Source organism: Suncus etruscus, chromosome 18, assembly GCF_024139225.1.
Source record: "Suncus etruscus isolate mSunEtr1 chromosome 18, mSunEtr1.pri.cur, whole genome shotgun sequence".
NCBI lineage: Eukaryota > Metazoa > Chordata > Mammalia > Eulipotyphla > Soricidae > Suncus > Suncus etruscus.
In genome coordinates this window covers 2,959,091-2,981,236 of record NC_064865.1, presented here as the reverse complement: position 1 = coordinate 2,981,236, position 22,146 = coordinate 2,959,091, and the positions used below count along the sequence as shown (strand labels likewise).

The following is a 22,146-nucleotide window of genomic DNA, read 5'->3' as shown; positions in this document are numbered from 1 at the left end:
GGCATCTTATATGGTCTCCCAAGCCCGCCAGGAGTGCAGAACCAGAAATAACTCCTGAGCACCTTCAGGTGTGGCCCAAAAACAAATAAAATAATTTTTTTCTTAAAGATAATCCTGGGTGTTGGGGCTGGCAATAATTCCTGACTGTCAGGTATGTCATTGTCATGGTTTCCCCTCACGCAGCTTCCACATCCTCGGGAAGGCAGGCCCTTCCATGCAGCAGGACTTCTACACTGTGGACCATCTTGCTACCCAGCTCCTCAGCTCAGCCTTCATCAACCTGAACAACATTCCTGACTACCGGCTCCGACCCATGCTTCATATCCTTCTCACGTCTTCCTTAGCCTAGGGAGCTAGCTGGAAGATGAAGGACAGGGACAGTTGGCATGTTGAGGAGGCAGGTGGAAAATGGATTTCAGGGCCAGAGCAATAGTGTTGGATAGAGCATTTGCTTTGCACGCAGCCAACCAGCATGCCATCTGGTCCCCTGAATCCAGAACCAGGAGTAACCTGAGCACTGTTGGTTGTGGCCACAAAAAAAAGGAAAGTGGGTCAAAGGGAGCACTAGGGCTGGGAGCACATGTGCTTTCTGTGAGTGTGGCCCTGGGTCTTCCACCAGCACTGCATGCCCAGAACAGCATTGCATCATTGAGCCTTAAACTGACCCACTTGCTGGGATTCGCTGGGAATCCTTAGCCCCCAAGTAACAAAGGACAAGAAGACTGAAGTAAATGGCAGGGGTGCTACATGAAGAGTGGGTTTGAAAACTCCTCTTTTGGGATCTATCTCCCTGTTGTATTGGGAAGATGAAAAAGAAAGATGATGGATGTTTTCTCTTCAAGAGGTACTCAGGTTTTATTCCCTTCCACCTTTGTTGATGTTTTTTTGTTTTGTTTTTGTTTTTGGGTCACACCCGGTGTTGCTCAGGGGTTACTCCTGGCTGTCTGCTCAGAAATAGCTCCTGGCAAGCACGGGGGACCATATGGGACGCCGGGATTCGAACCAACCAACTTTGGTCCTGGATCGGCTGCTTGCAAGGCAAACGCCGCTGTGCTATCTCTCCGGGCCCCTTTGTTGCTGTTTTTCTGAATCCGGCACCCCATATGGTCCCAAGCCTTTCAGAAGTAACTTCTGAGTGCAGAACCAAGAATAACCCCTGAACGCTGCTGGGTGTAGCCCTAAAATATAAGATAAATGGAGTGGGAGCCAAAGTCACTGGCACCAACCAGGAGTGATTCCTGAGTGCATTGCTGGGTGTGGCCCCAAAACAAACAAACAGAATATATAGAGTGGATAGCAGCTTGGGATTTTCAGAAGAACTCGAAAATTGTCATTTACTTTCGAGCTGTTCTAAGCTTTTGCACCTTGAGGTGGTGGATCTCACTGGTGAGCATCCATCCGTCCTTTGAGGGCTGCTATCAAGTGCTCCTGGGCTGGGATTCCTTAACTGCTGTGCATGGGTCTTTGTGAAACCTCTGGTTCTCTTCTGTCCCCCGGAGCACTATGAGACGTTGGTGTGTCCTATTGTTGGGCCTCTTTTCACCTACCTGCATATGGTAAGACACAGGTCCTGAAAGGGCCACAAAGAATACTCAGAGGCAGATAGATTCCCAGGGAGCTGCCCACCATCCTACCCTGATATGCAATGTGCATAGCAAAAGACCCAAACAGTTCTGCCTGCTGTGTACCCTCCGGTGCTGGCTCTGTCCTGTTATGCCCTTGGGTCTGTTTCCCGAGTCTGAAATTGAGTAGGGAACCAGCTGGCTAGAGAACAGATGTTCTCCAGAAACACCCAGAAATACTGAAATGTTGGTCCTTTCCAAGCTGAGACTGTTCTGGTACCCTCACTCAGCCTGGCTGCAGACGAGCATATAAAGGTTTCTAATTAGAGCTTTTGGGTCTCCGGAAGTTCTTGCGATCCCTAAAATCCTCCTCATTCTTTCTCATTCTGTTTCTACCTACACCCCAATTCACGCTTTCTTTTTGTTGTCCCAGAGGCTGTCCCAAAAGTGGCAGATCATCAACCAGAGGAATCTGCTGTGGTAAGCAAACAGGTCTTTGCAGATGAGCTGGCAGCCAAGTTTGGGCTGGGAGAAGGTGGGGAGGGGTTTGTGCCATCCAGACTAGGACAGCAGTGGTGCAGAGGGCAAAGAGATGGCTCATGGAGCTGGCACACCTGCTCTGTGTGCGGGGCCTTGGTTCCATCCTGACACCAGAAAGTAAATACGATCTGTCAGTAGACACCTATCAGGCCTTTAGGGAGTGGTGAGTACTGCCTTAGGAGCAGATAGTTGGAAGGTCACTCCCCACCAAGGGTTTCTGTGCTCCCACTGGAAGCACCACTACAGTCCCCTCCATGCATGTTGCCGGCCAGTCCACTCCAAACCCCCAGCCTTTCTTAGAATGTAGAGCAGAAGGGGAATGTCACGGGCTCTATTTTTTGTTACCTCCCTCTCCCTCGAGTGTGCACTTCATGAAATGTGGCCCCTGGTTTTCTACAGTGAAGAGGAGATTGCAGATGACAACCCAGAGTCTCAAGAAATGCTGGAGGAGCAGCTGGTGAGGATGTTAACGCGAGAAGTCATGGACCTGATGAGTAAGTGAATCCAGAAGCAATGATAGAGGAGAGGATTTCTGGGGAAGTCACTCACCTAACTCCTTTAGGCCAGGTGGCATGGGGTGGGGGTCAGATCTGCAGAGTGATGGCCTGGATGAGAAATAACTTGCTAAAAGAAAGTCAGTAGCCCAGAAGTCCACCTAAGGACATTCTGACACTAAATTGCTTTTAAATAACTTAAACCAAAATGAAGAAATGACCTGAAATAGCAGGGAAAATGCTTGGACTATTGGAAATAAACTTCTTAGCTTCGTCAAAATAAAAAATGTTCTCTTGATACTCTTGACATTAAGATGGATAATTTTTCCATTTTTAGTCATTTCATTACTTGATATCCATAGTTGTCCAACCTCTTCTGGTTACTTCCGGAAGTTCTAAAATTTTCTTCAGTGGTCAGATGCCTTTCCTTGTGTTGGCTTAGTTGATTTTTGCCTGCCATCATCCTCTTCCTTCTCCTCCTCTTCTCACCTGTGCTGCTGTAGCTGGCTCTTCTCTGGCCACTCACACAAGAATAGGCGAGTAACCTCCTCTCTTATTGTAGCGGTGTGCTGTGTTTCAAAGAAACACCCAGACCACAATGCCTCCACTGCTGCTGCTGCTCCTGTGGAAGGAGAAGGTAAGCGCCATCATGTGGTCCCTGGGGCCTATTGGGCTGTGGGTGTTCCTCTTTCAGCCACAGGACCATTTCTTGTAGAGGTGAGTTCCCTAGCAGTGCAGGATGGGACTTGCTCCATCAGGCGTCACCCTGCTGGAGTATTTTCTTTTTCTTAGTATTTTGTTTTTGTTCATGTTGGGTCACACTTGGCAGTGCTCAGGGGTTACTCCTGGCTCTGTGCTCAAAAATCGCTCCTGGCAAGCTTGGAGGACCAGTTTTGTCACATGCCAGGCAAATGCCCTACCATTGTGCTATTGCTCCAGCCCCTTGGCTGGAGTATTTTCTTCATCCCATGCATACCCATTTTAAGAGTACTTGCACTGTTTTGTCATCTGACCAGGATGCCTTCCTTTCCACTGTGGAAATGCTCTGTCCCCAGCTTCGTTAAAGCCTCTGCTCGGTGGTCACTTCCCATAGGTCATTCGTGACAATTTATTTAAAAAAACCCACAAGGCTGGAAGAATAGTACATAGGTTAATGTATTTGCCTTGCATGTAGCCAACCCCAGCTTGATTCCCCATTATATATATGGTCCCCTGAACACAATCAGGAGTCAGCCCTGATCACCGTCCCACCAAAATAAAAATAAAAAATATAGGGGCTGGAGAGATAGCAAGGAGGTAAGGCATTATCCTTGGCATGCAGGACGGTGGTTCGAATCCCGGCATCCCTTTTGGTCCCCCGAGCCTGCCAGGAGTGATTTCTGAGCATAGAGCCAGGAGTAATCCGAGTGCTCCAGGTGTGACCCAAAAAACAAACAAAATAAAATATTTAGCAACCATGTAGACCTGGGAGATAGCTCAAGAATGGAGCTTGTTTGTAACCTGGAGTATAAGTTTGATCCTAGGCATCACATAGTCCCCTAACAGCTGCCAGGTGTGACCAACAAACCAAATCTCATTTCCAAAAAGGAGCAGGCCTTGTCACCACTTTACCAACTGTTTGTCTTTATTTTTTAGGGGCAGGGGCACACCTGGTGACGCTCAGGGGTTACTCCTGGCTGTGCGCTCAGAAATCACTCCTGGCTTGGGGAACTATTGAGACACAGGGGAATCGCACCAGTCAGTCCTAGGCTAGCTCAAATCCTGCTAGGGAATGATGGTATTTTGTCCTATTTCTATCATTTGCCTAGTTCCTGCCTCTAGTAGTGGTAGAGATAGCTCAGTGAGCCAGAGCAGGCTTTGCACATAGGAGGCCCAGGTTTGATCCCTGAGCAAAGGCAAGAGTGACCCCTTTAACCACACTGGGAGTAGCCCCAAGTCAAAATATCTTTGTGCTTGTTTCCTGCTGTTCCCCGGGTGACTGGGTGCATCACTGAATGATCTGCCATAGGTTTGAGGGGCTGTCTGGGTAGGCAGCCCTGGTGCTCATTTGCCTTGACTGTGGGCTTCTGTCAGCACAGGTGCTTGTTACTTGTTCTCAAGAGAATGGAGATGACCCTTTCTTTCTGTTTACAGATGAAGAAATGATGGCCACAGAGGTGTCCCCAGCAGCCACGGCAGAGCTTACAGACCTGGGCAAATGCCTAATGCAGCATGAGGTTAGTGGGGGGACAATTACTTTGTTCTTTCTTGAGCTGGAGAATTAGTTTCTTCTTCTCTCGCTCTGTGATGCCTCAAGACTTTCTTGGGGGATAGGGCAATGGTACAGCAGGTAGTGTACTTGCCTTACATGTAGCAGACCCAAGTTTATTTTCCCAGCTTCCCATATGGTCCCTTGAGCCCTGCCAGTGATCCCTGGGCACAGAACCAGGAATAATCCCTGAATGCTGCTGGGCAAAAACACCAAGAGACTTGGGTGGTTCTTTTAAGTCATGCTTCTTGGGGACTGAGTCGGTACAACGGGAAGTTTGCCTTGCACGTAGCCAGCCTGGGTTCAATCCCCAGCATCCTATTTGGTCCCAGTTATGGCCAGAGTAATGCCTGAATATCACCAGGTGTGGCCCAGAAACTAAATATATAAAGCCCTAGCTCAGGGGTCTCAAACTCAATTTACCTGGGGGCCGCAGGAGGTAAAGTCGGGGTGATCCTTGAGTGCAGTCATTAGTAAACCTTGAATATTGGGGGGTGTGAACAAAACAAAACAAAAAAAGATTCCTCTAGGGCAGGGCCACAAAATGTTGAACGGAGGGTGAGTTTGAGACCTCTGCGCCTAGCTCCTGATACAAAGATATTCAGAAAAGCAGGCCTCTCTCCCCATTGTGATGCTGCCTCTCCTCCCTTAGGATGTCTGCACAGCACTCTTAATCACAGCCTTCAATTCCTTGTCTTGGAAAGATACTTTGTCGTGCCAGCGGACGACCACTCAGCTCTGCTGGCCCCTTCTCAAACAAGTAAGGGCATTGATGTGCATGCGCGCCCCCTCCACCTCTGTCAAAGGGTTGGATTGTGATTAACAGACAGTTGGAAGAATTGGTGTGACCGGATCCTCAAGTTCCTTTTGGCCCTACACCCAGCTGTCTTGTCTCCCCAGGTGCTGTCGGGAACGCTACTTGCAGATGCAGTTACGTGGCTTTTCACCTGCGTGCTGAAGGGCCTGCAGACTCATGGGCAACATGACGGCTGCATGGCCTCCTTGGTGCACCTGGCCTTCCAGGTTTATGAGGCCCTGGTGAGTGAAGGTGCAGGCAAGGGCCTTGCTGTTGCCTTGTTAGTTCTGCTGTGAGCAGTGTGTGTCCAAACCTGTCCCCTTAAACTGTTTCATCATGACTTCTCAGCGACCCAGGTATCTGGATATAAGGAATGTGATGGACCAGGTTCCCGATGTACAGAAGGACGCTCTCGACCAGTTTGACTGCAAACTTTTGAATCCCTCTCTTCAGAAAGCCACTGATAAACGCCGGAAGGACCAGTTCAAACGCCTCATTGCTGGTTGTATCGGGGTACGTCATACACCTGCACCCTCCGTGTTATTCGGCCCCTGGCTTACAGGTTTTCAGGCTTTATGCACGAGCAGACAACCCTCAGTGATACTGGCCACCAAGAGTGGTGGTCTTGACTGCAGCCTACTGCTCAGTGTCCTGCCTCTCAGTTCTTTCTCTTTTGTCTTCCACAGAAACCCTTGGGAGAGCAGTTCCGAAAAGAAGTTCACATTAAGAATCTCCCCTCACTTTTCAAGAAATCAAAGCCAGTGCTGGAGCCAGAAGTGCTAGACAACGAGGAGGGTGGCCTGGCCACCATCTTCGAACCCTGAATCCAGCTTTGGGGCCTCCTTCCTCAGCCTTTCTGGGTCATCTCTTCCTCCCCTTCATAGCTAACCTCTAGGCCCCTCTCCACTGACACCTCACTTTCCACTGTTGTCCACCTGGTTGAGATCCAGGCCAGGAGCTGGAGAGCGGGCTCTGTGCAGGGCCCTCAGGAACTAAAGGATCGAGAAAGGGAGTTAGGGCTTACGTGGCTTCTCCCAGGTAGCTCTCATCCTGCCTGGAGTTTTGGCTTTTTCTAGAGAAACACTAGTGCAGAAAAGCCCTGCTCCCCACGCCCTCCCACCCCCACACAGCCATACACATGAGCAGATCTGTAACTAGGGGTGCTGGACCAGATACTGCAACTAGCCAGGCTTGTAGCAAGGGATCAGGTTTGTCCTGGACTCTACAGGGCCCCTGGGCCCCCTTCCAGCCGAGCTGGTGGGACCGTTCCCCATCCCCGGGGCATGACTGGATCAGGTGCTGAGCATTGAACTGAATTGGCCAATTCCCTGTTTTGAATCAGAATCTGGGCACCCAATGGGATTCGTGGTACAAGCTATGCTTAGCTCTGGGCTTGGTATCGTGTACCTTCAAGGACCAGTGCTAGGTGAGGGTCTAGGGCTAACGTCCCTTGTAGCACTAATTTCGCCTTTCCATGAACCACCCTTCTGTGGTTCCCCCAGCCCTCATGTGTATTCGGGTCCAAGAGCCACAGGACCCTACCTGCCATCACAGGGATGCCATTAGCATCCAAGGTCAGTTCAGACCATCCAGGCTACATCTGTGAGCAGCTGCTAGCAAAAGCCACTGGTCTCTGCTAGGACGGGCTGAGTTCCAGGTGCCTTCACAAATCTCATGGACTTTCAGGTCCCTGATAACTTCTGGGGCTGCTTCCAAAAGAAAAAATAGAAGGTAGGCCTGCACCTCCCTAAATGGCTGCATTAGCATGGGACTTGGAGGTCACTGCTGGCCATCAGGTTTGATACAAAGAAGCCTGCATCTGTGGACACATGTTCTGCACAGATGGGGCCTGTCACGGGATGCAGACCACCAGCAAGGGTTTCTTTGAGGACTGAGGGAGCAGATGGACTCGAGACAGCTTTGAATCAGTGCAGTCTCCTGGGTAGGGACAAGGCAAACTGGGGAAGCAAGACTTTCTATGGCAGATGTGCTCCAGCCCTCCTGGACAGCACTTTGGGCCTCTTGTCAGCTGTGGTGGCCAGTTCCGAGTTTTCCTCCAGACCTGATCACTGCCACCTCCTCTCTGGCAGGACTCTGGAGGGCTTAGGTATATTTATTGTGTTGTAATCTTTTTAACATCCTGTGACTTCATGCTAGTTTTCTATTGTTCATAGTCTTTTTGTAGAAACATTAACTCCAAAGCACATCTGCATGTCGGTGAAAATATTGATTTCATACAGAAAGGGCCCCCAGTTGCCTTTTTCAAACCAATGACTCTAGGATCACTATTCCCCATGAGCATCCTTAGGGGACTGGACAGGAATAACTGTCCAGCTTTCTGAAAGAGGAGGTTAGCAACTGGTAGCTATCACCAGTAGCTATTGGGCCTGAGTCTGAGGGGCTTTCCAAAGAAAATTGCTGTCTTCCTCATCTGGTGCTCAAAAGCACTGAGACCCCACTACTGCAGGCTATACCTTTTTCTTTTTTAAAATCTGGAACTTACTCTGGCAATCCAGGAGACAGATTATGTGGCACACAATTTTTTCCAGGTCCAGACATGACCCCAGGAATCAACTCAATCTGGCATTTCTCATGAGGCTCCAGAAGGGCTGCAGCCCTGACCTAGAGATGTCTAAGTCCATCTTGGTAATTGCTAAATAAAGCCAAACCTATTCTGAGGCAAGGCCCATGTTTTTAGGCCAAATACAAGTGGTCTATGATACGAAAACTTGTTTTGAGTGTTTATTTACACTGGAGCCTTACAAAGGCATGTCACAGATAACACATTTAACAAAATGTATTGACCAAAAGTAAAGATTATCCCAGAATACTCAGGACCCCTAATCAGAATGAACTCTGAAAAGCAACTGAGGGGGGAGGGGAAATCAACCCCAAATCTGACACATGGCACAAGTTTTGCATCCAGGACCCCCAGGATCTCCGGCACAGGGTTCTCTAAGCATCACTGGATGTAACCCACCTCCCCCACACAAACACCCTGTAGTCTTCAGCTTGCTTCCAGAGTTGGGTGCAGCCTCAGTCCATCTGCACTGCCTCAAGTTCATCCAAGAAACGCCGGCACTTGCCCATGAGCACTTTGATGGCTTCACTCACCAACACGTCTGGTGGCAATACCCCTGTGGACTCGACAGAAACTGGGGACCAGAGAGAAACTTCAGTAACACCTTTAAAAAGGAAGTAAAGCCAGCCCCTCCCAGCCAATGACAGATATAATGATGACACTCACAGATATAATGGTCCCGAACCCGAGCAAGGCGAACCACCTTCTTCAGTTTCTCGTTCCGGAAGACTTCCCTGCTGAAAGTGTCCAGCCGGGGATTGGCAACAAGGGCCACCTTTTTACCTAAAGGAAACAGACTCCTTTAATATGAGGCTTTTTACATCTACAACAATTTAAATGCCCTCAAAGTCATGAACTGACCAGCACCCACCTTGGACTTCTCGCACCTCGATCACACCAGGTGAGAAGCACCTTCTCAGCTCCTCCGCCGCCTCCCCTTCCACAGGCTCCAGCAGAGTGATGTCCGGCAGTAGGCGATAACTGGCTGTAGCCACAGGGGAAAACTTGGCATGGTCTTTGCCTGAGGAAACAGGAGATCAGCCTGTAGTAACACCCCTATGCGTACTTGCTAAGCTACTGGACTCACAAATAGGACCCCTCAGTTGAGCCCCTCACATCACACTTTACCCACTGCCCTCCCCCAAGTCACACGGGTGGGGTGAGTTCTCACCAATTCCCTTGACACAGTGCATAAGCAGGTCGATCTCCTGACCAGGCCGCAGCTGAGCGATGAGGATGTCATCGTGCACGGGCCGGATGGTGCCCTCCGGGAAGAGGTCGGCTTGATTCCCCAGGGGGACCCACGTCATATGCCTAGTGTACACTGGAGGAAGGCAGCATGTAAGGAGACCCCATTCCCTAAAACTAGACCCCCTTCCTGGGCCATCACTCACCTTTGTGGTTCACATAGAGCTCGTTTGGGTCGGAAGAATCCTTAGCAGCGTGGGGATTCCAAGAACACCTAACCTGCAGTCGGAACTGCAGAGTGTCTATCTCTGTGCCTTCTTCATCTCCTGTAGAGGGAGACAGCAATAGTGCTTCAAGGATGTTCTGGGTGACCAAAGCAGGTAGGCATTTATTTACCTTGCCTGTAGTCAGCCAGGGTTCAATCCCCAGCATTCCATATGGTCCCCGAACACCACCAAGTATGATTCCTGAGCACAGAGCTAGGAATGACTGCTGATCATTGCCAGGTATGGCCCAAAACCAAAAGAATGTTCCAGGACTAGAGATAGTACAGGATAGTGCAAAGGCACTGCAAGTGGCTAACCCTGGTTCAATCCCTAGTACCACATATGGTGGTGCTGAGCACTCGACGGGTGACCCCTGGGCACAATGGCCTTAGTACCATAAGGTATAGCCCCAGAACAAAAAAGATGAGCACTTTTTTGTTTTGCTTTGTTTTGGAGCCACACCTGGTGACTCTCAGGGGTTACTCTGGCTTGGGGACCATGTGGGACGCCAGGGGATCAATCCACGGTCTGTCCTGGGTTAGCCACATCCAAGGCAAATGGTCTACCGCCGCAACCAAGGCAAACGGTCTACCGCTGCACCGTTGCTCTGGCCCCAAAAAAGATGAGTACTTTTTGATTGGATTGGAGTAGCCAGGTACTACATTGGCAGATATTTCTTCCTTGTTTTATCCTCTTACCAAGCATCTCACCCAAGCTCTAATAGAAATAAATGTGCCAGAAAATAAACAGGCTCAGGGCCGAGAGATAGTACAGCAGGTGGCATACTTGTTTTTTTGCACATCAACCTGGTCTCCCTAGCACAGCCAGGAGTAATTCCTGAGCATCATTGCCCAGAAACAAAAAGAATTCTCTTTTCCCCTCACCTTGATTCCGGTACTCAAACAGACGGGGATCAGCGTGAATGGGAATAAGGCCCAGGCGATGAGCGAGGATCTCATCCTGGACGATAGACGTGTTGTTGTACACCAGGACCTTCTCCACTGCCATGGTTGGCACCTGACCAAGAACAGAGAATCACTCGTCTACTGAGACCTCACAGAACCCCTGCCTTCCATAAGGAGAGAATAAGAGATGTCGCCCGAGAAAGTTTAACAATACAGAGACAGCCTAAGATGATTCTGTGGATGAGGCCCCAGCTCTGCATTGCAACTCCACTCTGACCACCAGGCCCAGCAGTACCTCAGCTAGCAGAATGCGTCGAAAAGCGTTGGCAATGGCTGCATCGATTCCCACCATGTCGAACTCCAAGGAGTCTTCATCCATGTGGACCACATCCACACGGAAATTCTAAAGGGACAGGAAAAACACTATAAACGAAGCCTGTTCTAGAGCGAAAGGATAGCACCATGGATAAGGCATTTGCCTTGCATGCGACTGATCTGTGTTCAACCCCCAGCATCCCGTATTCTACTCTCCCAAGCCTGCCAGGAAAGACTCCTGAGTGTAGAGCCAGGAGTAATCCAAGCGCCAAAAAAAAAAAAAAAAGCCTGCTCTGTACAATGTAGAGCTGCCCCAGAGAGACCTTTCAAGTTGTTAAAAACCCCTACATTCTGGGGCTGGAGAGAAAGCGTGGAGGTAACCCTACATTCAAAAACCTCCCTTTGGGGCCCGGAGAGACAGCACAGCGGCATTTGCCTTGCAAGCAGCCGATCCAGGACCAAAGGTGTTTGGTTCGAATCCCGGTGTCCCATATGGTCCGTGTCGTCGTCGTCGTCGTCGTCGTCCCCCCCCCCCCCCCCCCCGTGCCTGCCAAGAGCTATTTCTGAGCAGACAGCCAGGAGTAACCCCTGAGCACCGCCGGGTGTGGCCCAAAAACCAAAAAAAAAAAAAAAAAAAAAAAAAAAAAAAAGCTCCCTTTGCCCAGTGTTCCTTGTGATATGTTCCTTTCTCCCCTCATCCTTTTTGGGTCTCACCCGGCAGTGCACAGGGGTTACTCCTGGTTCTACGCTCAGAAATCACTTCTGGCAGGCTCAGGGAACAGTATGGGATACCAGGATTGGAACCACCGTCCTTCTACGTGCAAGGCACACACCCTACCTCCATGCCCCTCTCTGGCTCCTCTCCCCTCATCCTTTATCCATTTTTTATAATATGTGCCTTTTATCTTCCACTCATTAAAACCCTGACCAGAGCAGAAAAGAGAATAGTGATGAGGGCACTTCGATTCCAGGAGTGATCTCTGGGTGCAGAACCAGAAGTACGCCCAAGCACTACCAGATGTGCCCTCCCCACCAAAAACAACAACAACAACAAAAAAACTTACTGCCATATGTCATCAAGACAAACCATTCAGATTTTATTCTACAAGTCCCCATACTACTTGGTCTAGTTGATACCAATTTTTTTGTTGTTTCTAGGTCAAACCCAGCAATGCTCAGGGGACCATGCAGTGCCATGAATTGAATCCTTGGAGTCTATAGAAAAGTATATTAATCTATCTCCACAGTCTCTTTATCATGCAACTGTATATGGTCTGATTTAACATCATTGCTATAAACCCTCCTTTTCTAAGCTACAGCCTTGGTTTCTCAGCATACACCTTATGGTTTTCTTCCTCCCTTAATAATCTTGTTTTTGTCTCTCCTTTAATTTTTGAGGGTACCGTGTTTTCTGGCGTATAAGACGACTTTTGAAACGAAAAAAAGTCAACCGAAAATCGGGGTCGTCTTATACATCGAGTATATCCAAAAAAACATTTCGATACACAGCTAAACGAAAATCGGTCGGATACAGCCACGAAATGAATTTTCCAACTCGATTCTGCACCAATCACTGCCACGCTGCTCGGGCCGCCTCTCTAACTCAGCCAATCCAAGAAGGCTTTTGATGCATGCAAATGAGACAATGTTCTGGACCGAATCTACACTGTCAAAAGCCTGCTCAGATGGCCAGAGTCAGAGAGGAAGTCTATGACAGTGGAACCTTTGAACCTTTGCTTGTTGTGATTGGCTCACTGTGGTACATACAGTTGCAGCACAGGAACGTTGTAAACTTTGCCAAGGAACACAGTAACTGCTGCTGCAAGACAATATGGAGTAACAGAAAAGATGGTCCGAGACTGTAAAATTAAGGGGTCGGGCCGGAGAGATAGCAGAGTGGTGTTTGCCTTGCAAGCAGCCGATCCAGGACCTAAGGTGGTTGGTTCGAATCCCGATGTCCCATATGGTCCCTCGTGCCTGCCAGGAGCTATTTCTGAGCAGACAGCCAGGAGTAACCCCTGAGCACCGCCGGGTGTGGCCCAAAAAACCAAAAACAACAACAACAACAAAATTAGGGGGGTCGTCTTATAAGCCGGAAAATATGGTATGTAAAGCAGGTGTTCCAAGCAATGCAGAGGGAGACCATTTTGAGGAGGGAATTTGTAAGTGCCTCACAACTGGTAAGGCACTTGTCTACAGTAAACCTGGATTCCATCATTACCATCACATATGGTCCCCAGAGGATGTTAGGAGTGATCCTTCAGCAGAAAACTTACTCAGGAGTAAGTCCTGAGCTGCACCAGATGTGGCCAAAACAAACAAAAGAAAATGGGGAGGGGGGAACCAGCAAGTGCTGGGGGCTAACAGGGAGCCCCTACTAATTCTCAGTGGACCATACACGTTCCAGGAATGAACCTCAAAGTCAAGCTGTTGAGACTAATCTTAGTTAACTAATTGCCATATAGTGCATATTTATTTTTCCTGGGTTTTTGTCACTCTAGAGTAACTTCAACCTTTCAATCCCCGTTTTCACAACTAACTGAAATGCCATTCCCAAACTGATCTCATTTTAATTGTTTTTATTTTTGGTTTCTTGGGGATTTTTTTGTTTGTTTGCGTGCCACACCCAGTATTGCTCAGAAATCACTCCTGGTCTCATAACATACACTCTATTAGCCCTGGACTTCTCCATGTGCTGGAAACACAAAATACTCTTGACTTGCGCAGCGAACCTGGTTTAATCGCGGGCATCACATAGTGACATAGAGTAACTAAGCTCAGAGCCAGGCCAGCTGTCCCCCCACCCAAAAGAAATAAAGACACCAAAATCTAGCCACAACAACAAAAAAACAGAAATACCTATCCCTTCCAAGGCCTAAGACACACTTGAATCTTACCTCCTTCCCACTCATCTCGGCCTACTTCACCTTCTAGATGAATGAATGCCCAAAGCCTATCCCCCCCCCCCAAAAGGCCCAGTTCATACAAGCCTCTATAATTAAGCTTCTGCTTGGTAGTCATGCCTCATTATTCACAGTTGGGCTTCTCGACTGAGGGCTCAGCTGGACAGTGCAATTCTTCAGTGGAATCTAGGGAGACTTGGGCTCCTCTTGCTGTGCCTCTGCGGGGACCCCGTTCCTCCCCTTTGGGGGCTACCAACTAACTGCCTCACAGATCCCAGTGCAGGCCTGAAGACCCACCACAATCAAGCCTCAGGAGCACAGCTACTCGGCGCTCGGGCCCCTTCCTCACAGTCCTCCGGACACTCCCAGGCCCGCTCACCTTCTCGAAGCGATCCTGGTCCCAGGCGTCGTCGTAGCCCGAGTAGTTCCCAGGGAAATCCGTAGTATGAACCTGGAGCAGAGAGAGCAACCAGCCTGTCAGTTAACCTTGCAGCAGCGGATCCAAACCCGTCCTCACTCCCCAGGACAGCTCTTCCCAGTCCCGCCCTCACGTCTGCAGCCTCGCTCGGGCCCTCCAAGCTTTACATACATTGCGAACCCCAAACTCTCCTAAAACCACGCGGCTCCGCATCTCCTCCACCGCCCTGGAGGCCGCCATCTTGCCCGGCCACGTGACTCACTCCGGGCCCGGGAGCGCGCGTGCGCGACGGACTGGCGTCTCCGTCTCCGTGGCAACGCCGCCCCGGCGGGAATTTGAAGTCTCGCGAGATCAGACCCGTCTCGGCCCACGTCCCCAGTTTCCGGAAGTAGGTCCGGGCCAAACATCCGGGTTCCTGCCTTCGGACTTCCGGCTCGTCCCACCTGTGCTGGCAGCCAGGCCCCTTCTTCTTCTTCTTCTTCTCCTTCTCCCTCCCGCAGCCCCGCGGCTCCCCCGCTCCTGCTCCGCGCCACGGGAGCCCTCGTGGAGCATGGCGACACCCCTGGCGCCCACGGGCGGCGCCCGGAACGCCGCCAGCCCGGAATGGGGAGGCTTCGAAGAAAACATCCAGGTAATGGCCCAACACACCCAGCACAGCGCCAGGGCCTGCTGCCTTTCCTGCTCCATTTGCAGCACCTCTTCTCCCCTCTGGGTCTTCCTGCACTTGAAAGACTCAGGAATGAGAGGGCCAGAGAGAGAGCACTGGGGTAGGGCGTTAGCATTGCATGCAGAAGAACGGGGTTCGAATCCCAGATGGCATCCCATAGGGTCCCCCTTGAGCCTGCCAGGAGTGATCTGAGCTTAGAGCCAGAAGGGACCCCAGAGTGTCACCGGGTGTGGCCCAAAAACCAAAAATAAAGGAAAAAGAAAACATCCAGGTAAAGGCCCCAATACACCCAACATAGCACAGCCCCAGGGCCTGCTGCCTGCCTGCCTGCCTGCCCAAGGCTCTGGGTCTCAGAGCCTGAGAATCTGCTCCACTTGCAACACCTTTTCTCTCCTCTGGGTCTTTGGGCACCTGAAAGACTCTGGAACTAGAAAGCCAGAGAGATAGCACGGAGGTAGGGCGTTTGCCTGGCATGCAGAAGGACAGTGGTTTGAATCCCAAATGGCCTCCCATAGAGTCCCTCCCTTGAGCCTAACTGCCAGGAGCGACGTCTGAGCGTAGAGCCGGGAAGAACACCTGAGCCCTGCCAGGTGGGACCCAAAAACTAAAAAAAAAAGAAAAAAGAAAATATCCAGGTAGTGGCCCCAACACAGCCTGCAGCTCCAGGGCCTGCTGCCTGCCCCAAGGCTCTGGTCCTCAGATTCTCGGAGCCTGAGAAGATGCAAGCTCCACTTGCATCACCTTTTCTCCCCTCTGAGTCTTTGTGCACTTGAAAGACTCTGGAACTAGTGCTCAGCTCGGCAGCCTCACTTACCTCTGGCTCTGTGCTGGGCTCATTAGAGTCTATAATGGTAGGATTCTCCAGCACTTGCTTACCACTGCAGAGTTTGGTTTTGGTTTTTAGGTCACATCTGGTAGCGCTCAGGGTTTCCTCCTGGCTCTACGCTCAGAAATCACCCCTGGCAGGCTCAGGGGACCTTATGGGATGCCAGGATTCGAACCGCCATCCGTCCTGGATTGGCTGCGTGCAAGGCAAACACCCTACCTCCGTGCTATCTATTCAGCCTTCAGCACTGCAGAGTTTTGTGGAGGATTTAGGCATGGACTTTTGAGTAGGCAGGTCGGAAAAAGACCTAAATGGCCGATCGTAGTTTTCCTTAGCACCCAAGTGCTCGGGTTCTCTGACAGAGGGACTTGAGCTATGGTGGTCAGTCATCACCACAGCAGTGGGAGGAGAGAGCTTCAAAACCTGCAGTGGGAGGAGGAGGAGGAGGACGGAATGATGATCCTAAAAGGTTTTGAGCTTCAGCAGCCTTTGTCTCCGCAGGGCGGGGGCTCCGCGGTGATCGACATGGAGAACATGGACGACACCTCCGGTTCCAGCTTTGAGGACATGGGGGAGCTCCATCAGCGCCTGCGGGAGGAAGAAGTGGATGCCGATGCCGCTGCTGCCGAAGAAGAGGATGGAGAGTTCTTGGGCATGAAGGGCTTTAAAGGGCAACTCAGCCGGCAGGTGGCCGACCAGGTAAGCAAGACTGGCACCCTGGCAGATGGCAGAGAAAGCTTCGAGGCAGGTCTGCTTCTGGAATGGAAATTAGTGAAGTTCACCCCAGTGATCCTTTTGGGACCATAAAAAAAAAAAAAAAAAAAAAAAAAAAAACAGAAAAAGCAGTGAGTGGGAGGGGCCTTGTCCCTGGCTACCCAGTGCTGTCTTCTTTCTGCAGATGTGGCAGGCAGGGAAGAGACAAGCCTCCCGGGCCTTTAGCCTCTACGCCAACATTGACATTCTAAGACCCTACTTCGACGTGGAGCCCGCCCAGGTGCGAAGCAGGTGAGATTCCTTGTCTTGAAAGATGTTTTTTTCCAGTACTGTCATCCAGACATCACCAGCTATCAGGCCCTTCGACCCCATTAGCCCTTCTGAGCCACACAAACCCTTTTAGCATCATCAGACAGAGCCTGATATGTTACCTTTTCTCTCCAGTCCTCACTCTGGCTCACAGGTCATGTCTCCCCTTCCTCACCCCAATTCCCCTAGAGAGGGTTGTGAGGGGGCCGGAGAGATAGCATGGAGGTAAGGCATTTGCCTTTCATGCAGAAGGTCATTGGTTCAAATCCTGGCATCCCATATGATCCCCTGTGCCTACCAGGAGTGATTTCTGAGCGTGGAGCCAGGAGTAATCCCTGTGCACTGCTGGGTGTGACCCCAAAAAAAAAGAAAGAGGGTTGTGGGGAGCTAAGGGGGTGAGAGTGGCCTCAGGTCCAATTTAGGAGGAAGGGGGAACTTTGTATTTGTTAATTTTAGAAAGACAGATTTCCAGGGGTCACTGAGTAACCTTTTCTGAAAAGGGTTACACCCAGGGCTAGAGAGATTAGCATGGAGGCAAGGTGTTTGCCTTGCATGCAGAAGGTTGGTGGTTCGAATCCGGGCATCCCATATGGTCCCCTGAGCCTGCCAGGAGTGATTTCTGAGCATAGAGCCAGGAGTAACCCCTGAGCACTGCCACATGTGACCCAAAAAAAAAAAAAAACAAAACAAAAAAAATGGGGGTTACACCCAGTCATTTTGAGCACCTGTGCCCTAACATTTGTGTTTGTGGCTGTAGGTAAGCCTCCTCAGAAACAGGTTGCTTTTTTTGCCTTTTTTTTTTATTGCTTTGGTGCTTTTAGGTTTTGTGGGGAACTTTTAGAGAAGTATAGTTGATGTTGCTCAGGAGCTACTCCAAGCGCAGTGCTGATATCGGATGGTATCACTGCAGAAGCTTCCCAGTGGAGCACTACCACCCTAGCTTGAGCATTAACTAGGAGTAGGCCCTGAGCACCATCAGGTATGACCCAAATCCCCCTCCACCACTGGAAAAATAAATTAAACGACTGGGATAGTGCCTTGTACTCTTTTTTGTTGTTGTTGTTGGAGGCCACAACCCAGAGAAGCTCAGTGTTTACTCCTAGCTCTACATTCAAAACTTTATTCTAAGGGCTGGCAGGGCATTTGCCTTGCACGCAGCCAACCCAGGATGGTCCTGGGTTCGATTCTCGGCACTCCATATGGTCCCCCGAGCCTGCCAGGAGTAACTTTTGAGCATCGCCGAGTGTGACCCAAAAAAACATTTTTTTTTTTTTGGTCTTTGGGCCACACCCATTTGACACTCAGGGGTTACTCCTGGCTATGCACTCAGAAATAGCTCCTGGCTTGGGGGGGGACCATATAAGACACCGGGGATCGAACCATGGTCCGTCCTACACTAGCGCTTGCTACCTCTAGTGCCACCTCTCCGGCCCTGACCCCAAAAAAATTTTAATTCTTGCTGGTTCAGAGGACTATATGGAATGCTGGAGATTGAACCCGGTTAGCCACATGCACAGCAAACAAATGCCCTACCCACTGTACTATTACTCCATATCCAGTTTGCCTTGTACTTATTCCTTCCATCTTTCTATCTGGAATTGTCATGCCACCTCAAATGTATTTTCCAAGTAAATATTCAGCAGGCACTGGTAGGCAGGAGGCATAGTGGTTCCCTCAAGGATTGCCCTTTGATCCATGCCAAGCCTTCACTAGCCAGTGCTAGACTCCAGGTCCTCCTTGCTGAGATTTGCCTGTCTCAGCAAGGTCCCGAGGCCAACAGGCAGATTTCTCAGACCTTCTGTCAAGGCCCACACACTGCTTCCATCAGCCCAGCCTCAGAGCAGGCCTTCTCAAAGCATTGCATTTCCCATTCTTGGCTTCTCTGCCCTCTTGTCCCCTTACCAGCCAGTAAGGCCTCAGTAGTTAGGAAAAAGAATCGGAGGGCGGGGCCGGAGAGATAGCACTTGTAAGGCATTTGCCTTGCATGCAGAAGGACGGTGGTTTGAATCCCAGCATCCCATAGGGTCCCCCGAGCCTGCCAGGAGCGATTTCTGAGCATAAAGCCATGAGTAACCCCTGAGCGCTGCCTGATGTGACTCAAAAACCAAAAAAAAAAAAAAAAAGATTTTAAAAGAATAGGGGTGGGGGAGCCTGAAAAATAGCACAATGGGCATTTTCCTTGCAGGTGGCCAACCCATGGTCAACCCCGGGTTCAATTCCCAGCATCCCTCTTATTCCCTAAGCCTGCCAGCAGTTATTTCTGAAAGCAGAGCCTGGAATAACCTGCTGAGCACCACTAGGTGTGGCCCAAAAACACCACCACAAGAAGGCCCTTCTGAGCCTCCTAGCTTAGTGTCTCGTCTCTCTTCTCCCAGGCTCCTAGAGTCCATGATTCCTATCAAGATGGTCAACTTCCCCCAGGTGAGCAGGGCCAGTATGTCCCGCAAGGTCAGGGGTGGCACCTGGGCAGAGGGCATCCCCCTCCCACCTCTTCAAAGCCTGGGAAGGCACGAACACGTTCCAGCCTGAGTTGGTCTGTTGACAGAAAATTGCTGGTGAACTGTACGGTCCTCTCATGCTGGTCTTCACACTGGTCGCCATCCTTCTCCATGGAATGAAGACATCTGACACCATTATCGTAAGCAGAACAGGATAGGGGGAGGAGGGTTGGGCAGCAGCAGAAGAGTTGCCCAAGGAGACATTGGCAGACTGAGTGAATATGGGGCTGAGACCAGAGCATCCCAGAGCTGAGCAGAGTTTTCACTCCACAGCGGGAAGGCACCCTGATGGGCACAGCCATTGGGACCTGCTTCGGCTACTGGCTGGGCGTCTCGTCCTTCATTTACTTCCTTGCCTACCTGTGCAATGCCCAGATCACTATGCTCCAGATGTTGGCACTGCTGGTAAGGAGTCGGGAATGGTGGTGGTGGGCAAGAGGGAGCCTTTTTATTTTTATTTTTTTAATTTTTTTTGAAACGTCATGAGATACATGGTTACAAAGTTGTCAATGATTGAATTTCAGTCATACAATGTTCCAACACCCTTCACCAATGCACATTCCCTGCCACCAGTGTTCTCTGTTTCCCTCCCCACCCAACCTGCCTGACATTTTTCTTCCCCCCTTCCCCCCTCATTTGAAGTACTGTTACTGAAAGGGTATCATTTTACGTTCTTTTAGCACCTAGTTCTTATCTTCCAACTATCGTTGTCATAGTGATGGCAGAGAGGATAAGCGAGTAACCAGGCCGGGGCCTGCATGTGTGACCCAGAAGGGGGTCAGCTGGCCAGTGGATCATGTATATCTTGGTGTTTCAGTTGTGATCGTGAGCCTGACTGACCTCCTTCCCAACTCTCCTCCAGGGCTATGGCCTCTTTGGGCACTGCATTGTCCTGTTCATCACCTACAACATTCACCTTCATTCCCTTTTCTACCTCTTCTGGCTGCTGGTGGGTGGACTGTCCACCCTGCGGATGGTAAGTGGGACAGGCGGTTCCACCCGCTCCCTGGGTGGGGAAATAGCCCGTACAACCCAGCCACAGGCCACAAAAGACTTTGGGTCAGAGAAAAGAGCCCGAAGCCCTTTCTCCTGTGGGCGGGAGCGTCCCCTTGCTGGAGCAGGCCCTCCGAGATGTATTCCTATGGCCCTAGGTGGCAGTACTGGTATCCCGGACCGTGGGCCCCACACAGCGACTGCTGCTCTGCGGCACCCTGGCCGCCCTGCACATGCTCTTCCTGCTCTACCTGCATTTTGCCTACCACAAGGTGGTGGAGGGTAAGTACTGAGGGCAAGGGCCAGGGGCGGGAGAATAACTGAGCCCAGCCAGTTCACCATACTTTCCTCTTTCAGGGATCCTGGACACGCTGGAGGGCCCCAACGTCCCGCCCATGCAGAGGGTCCCCAGAGACATCCCTGCTGTGATCCCCGCTGCCAGACTTCCTGCCGTTGTACTCAATGCCACAGCCAGGGCTGTCGCAGTGACCCTGCAGTCACACTGACCCTCTCGCGCTACCTGCAAATCGGAAGACATTAAAGGACAGTTCTGAGACACGTGTCTCATAGATGGGGTCTGCAGCTGCTACACCGGTCGACTCTTAAGCATCTCCATGGTGCCTGTGCTGGAGCGCCAGCCTGGGCAAGATGGCGGGGCTCTGCAGCCAGTGCCCAAAGTGGGTCAGCTCCTCGGGGCCACTTCACCCCACCCCCACTAGCGTGCCCCTCTTGTCTGGCTAAATATAGACTCTGTAATTAAAATAATGATTGAAGCCTGGACCCACAAGCACCTCCTTGCCAGCACTGGTCTGCACTTCCAACCAGGGTGCTGATGTCATCACATCCTGATCACATCCCACCGTGCAGGGGACACCTGCAGGTGGAGTGGCAGGGAGGCCACAAATAGGAGCTGTGATGCAGGGGGAACTCTATACCCAGTTTGGTCCCGGCTGCAGCTCATTCTTGTAACACTAACGGAGCAATGACAGTCGGACAGCCATTTGCAGGCTGGGCTCCCTGTGTAGTAACAAGGCCCTTTCCTTCCTCCGTGCACCAGGACTTTTGTGCAGGGATAATCCGCCCGTGGGAACTCGTAGTCGAAACCAGCCTTGCCTTTGCTCTGGTGGTAACTGGAGCCAGAGGAACAAAGTGCCCTTCAGGAGCTTTCTCTGCCTCCTCCTAAGCACTGTTGACTTTAAACACCATCTGCCCCCGCCCCTCCTGTATGCAGGCCCCAGAGGAGACAGTTTACAGGGCTGGAGCACCAGCTCCTCAAACTTTTTCAACAGGAGGCCTCTTCACTGTCCCTCAGACCATCGGAGGGTCTGACTCTAGTAAAAACAAAACTTAGGAACGAATTCTTATGCACACTGCATAGATCTTATTTTGCAATGAAGAAACAACAGATACAAATGCAATATGTGGCCCGCGGGCCATAGTTTGAGGACCATTGAGTCCATTTGAGGACTAGACTGGTCCTTAAGCCCCTACCTGAGCACTGCCACTAGTGACCCTGGAGCAGTCCCCGTGCCCCCTCCCTCGACACCCATGAGCCCCTCCACTTGAATCCAGGTTAGTAACAGCAAAGGGTGTGGGCCCCCTCCCTGCCCTATGCTTTGATGGCCTTTTATTTATTTTTTCAATCGTTACTGCAATAAACCTGGGTCCGCAGTTTTCCTTCCTAAAGAAAGACTAGATGCGTCCTTGGCCAGGGAAGGGAACCCCGACGTGGCAGCCCACGCACCACCCTTCCCAAAGCTCCAGGCACTTACTGGGGCCCCCCCGAGTCACCCTTACCAGGTTTAACTTTGCCCCGCGCCGGCCCAGCCGTGTCCTGGATGGACCTGGGAGGGCAGTGGCCCGAGTGATGGGCTTTGGGGTCCCCCACCCGTGCGTGCGCCCCGGAGGCGCGGGGTCGGGGTC

At 50.9% G+C, this 22,146-nt stretch overlaps 3 protein-coding genes across 4 annotated transcripts in view; 2 read left to right on the top strand and 1 right to left on the bottom strand.

Annotated features, from left to right (window-relative positions):
* The window catches only part of XPO5 (exportin 5), a 55,529-nt gene extending 48,243 nt beyond the window's left edge, over positions 1-7,286 (top strand). Inside the window, exons 23-32 of the mRNA XM_049765478.1 lie at positions 184-335; positions 1,474-1,556; positions 1,996-2,042; positions 2,502-2,596; positions 3,159-3,233; positions 4,730-4,812; positions 5,497-5,604; positions 5,745-5,882; positions 5,989-6,153; positions 6,327-7,286. Coding sequence (XP_049621435.1) covers positions 184-335; positions 1,474-1,556; positions 1,996-2,042; positions 2,502-2,596; positions 3,159-3,233; positions 4,730-4,812; positions 5,497-5,604; positions 5,745-5,882; positions 5,989-6,153; positions 6,327-6,464 — 1,084 coding nt within the window. The 3' untranslated portion in view covers positions 6,465-7,286. The remainder of the gene's footprint in view (positions 1-183; positions 336-1,473; positions 1,557-1,995; positions 2,043-2,501; positions 2,597-3,158; positions 3,234-4,729; positions 4,813-5,496; positions 5,605-5,744; positions 5,883-5,988; positions 6,154-6,326) is intronic.
* A 1,303-nt stretch (positions 7,287-8,589) lies between these two features.
* On the bottom strand, positions 8,590-14,456 carry POLR1C (RNA polymerase I and III subunit C). The gene is made up of 9 exons (XM_049765548.1): positions 14,388-14,456; positions 14,178-14,249; positions 10,876-10,983; positions 10,560-10,692; positions 9,616-9,735; positions 9,393-9,545; positions 9,093-9,242; positions 8,888-9,004; positions 8,590-8,795 (listed from the first exon to the last, which is right to left on the bottom strand). The coding sequence occupies exons 1-9, from the start codon at positions 14,454-14,456 to the stop codon at positions 8,677-8,679; spliced, it is 1,041 nt and encodes a 346-aa protein (XP_049621505.1). The 3' UTR covers positions 8,590-8,676.
* A 166-nt stretch (positions 14,457-14,622) lies between these two features.
* YIPF3 (Yip1 domain family member 3) lies at positions 14,623-21,003 on the top strand. Of its 2 annotated transcripts, none has more exons than XM_049765520.1 (9): positions 14,623-14,847; positions 16,211-16,408; positions 16,608-16,714; positions 19,108-19,153; positions 19,278-19,370; positions 19,504-19,635; positions 20,093-20,206; positions 20,382-20,505; positions 20,581-21,003. In XM_049765520.1, exons 1-9 carry the CDS (start codon positions 14,767-14,769, stop codon positions 20,727-20,729), a joined length of 1,044 nt encoding a protein of 347 aa, XP_049621477.1. In that variant the 5' UTR covers positions 14,623-14,766; the 3' UTR covers positions 20,730-21,003. The 2 variants fall into 2 exon arrangements, with proteins under 2 accessions (XP_049621477.1, XP_049621476.1); XM_049765519.1 differs by having other exon boundaries at positions 16,196-16,408.
* Positions 21,004-22,146: the final 1,143 nt, after the last annotated feature.

What these genes read in the sequence shown, in the direction of transcription:
- YIPF3 (XM_049765519.1), top strand. Translation starts at nt 14,767, where the DNA reads ATGGCGACACCCCTGGCGCCCACGGGCGGCGCCCGGAACGCCGCCAGC. An exon ending in CCCGCCCAGGTGCGAAGCAG is followed by an intron (nt 16,715 to 19,107) that starts GTGAGATTCCTT and finishes CTCTTCTCCCAG; the next exon opens with GCTCCTAGAGTCCATGATTC. An exon ending in CTACCACAAGGTGGTGGAGG is followed by an intron (nt 20,506 to 20,580) that starts GTAAGTACTGAG and finishes TTCCTCTTTCAG; the next exon opens with GGATCCTGGACACGCTGGAG.
- POLR1C (XM_049765548.1), bottom strand. Translation starts at nt 14,456, where the DNA reads ATGGCGGCCTCCAGGGCGGTGGAGGAGATGCGGAGCCGCGTGGTTTTA. An exon ending in GACGCATTCTGCTAGCTGAG is followed by an intron (nt 10,693 to 10,875) that starts GTACTGCTGGGC and finishes GTTCTTGGTCAG; the next exon opens with GTGCCAACCATGGCAGTGGA. An exon ending in GTTTGAGTACCGGAATCAAG is followed by an intron (nt 9,736 to 10,559) that starts GTGAGGGGAAAA and finishes CTCCCTCTACAG; the next exon opens with GAGATGAAGAAGGCACAGAG.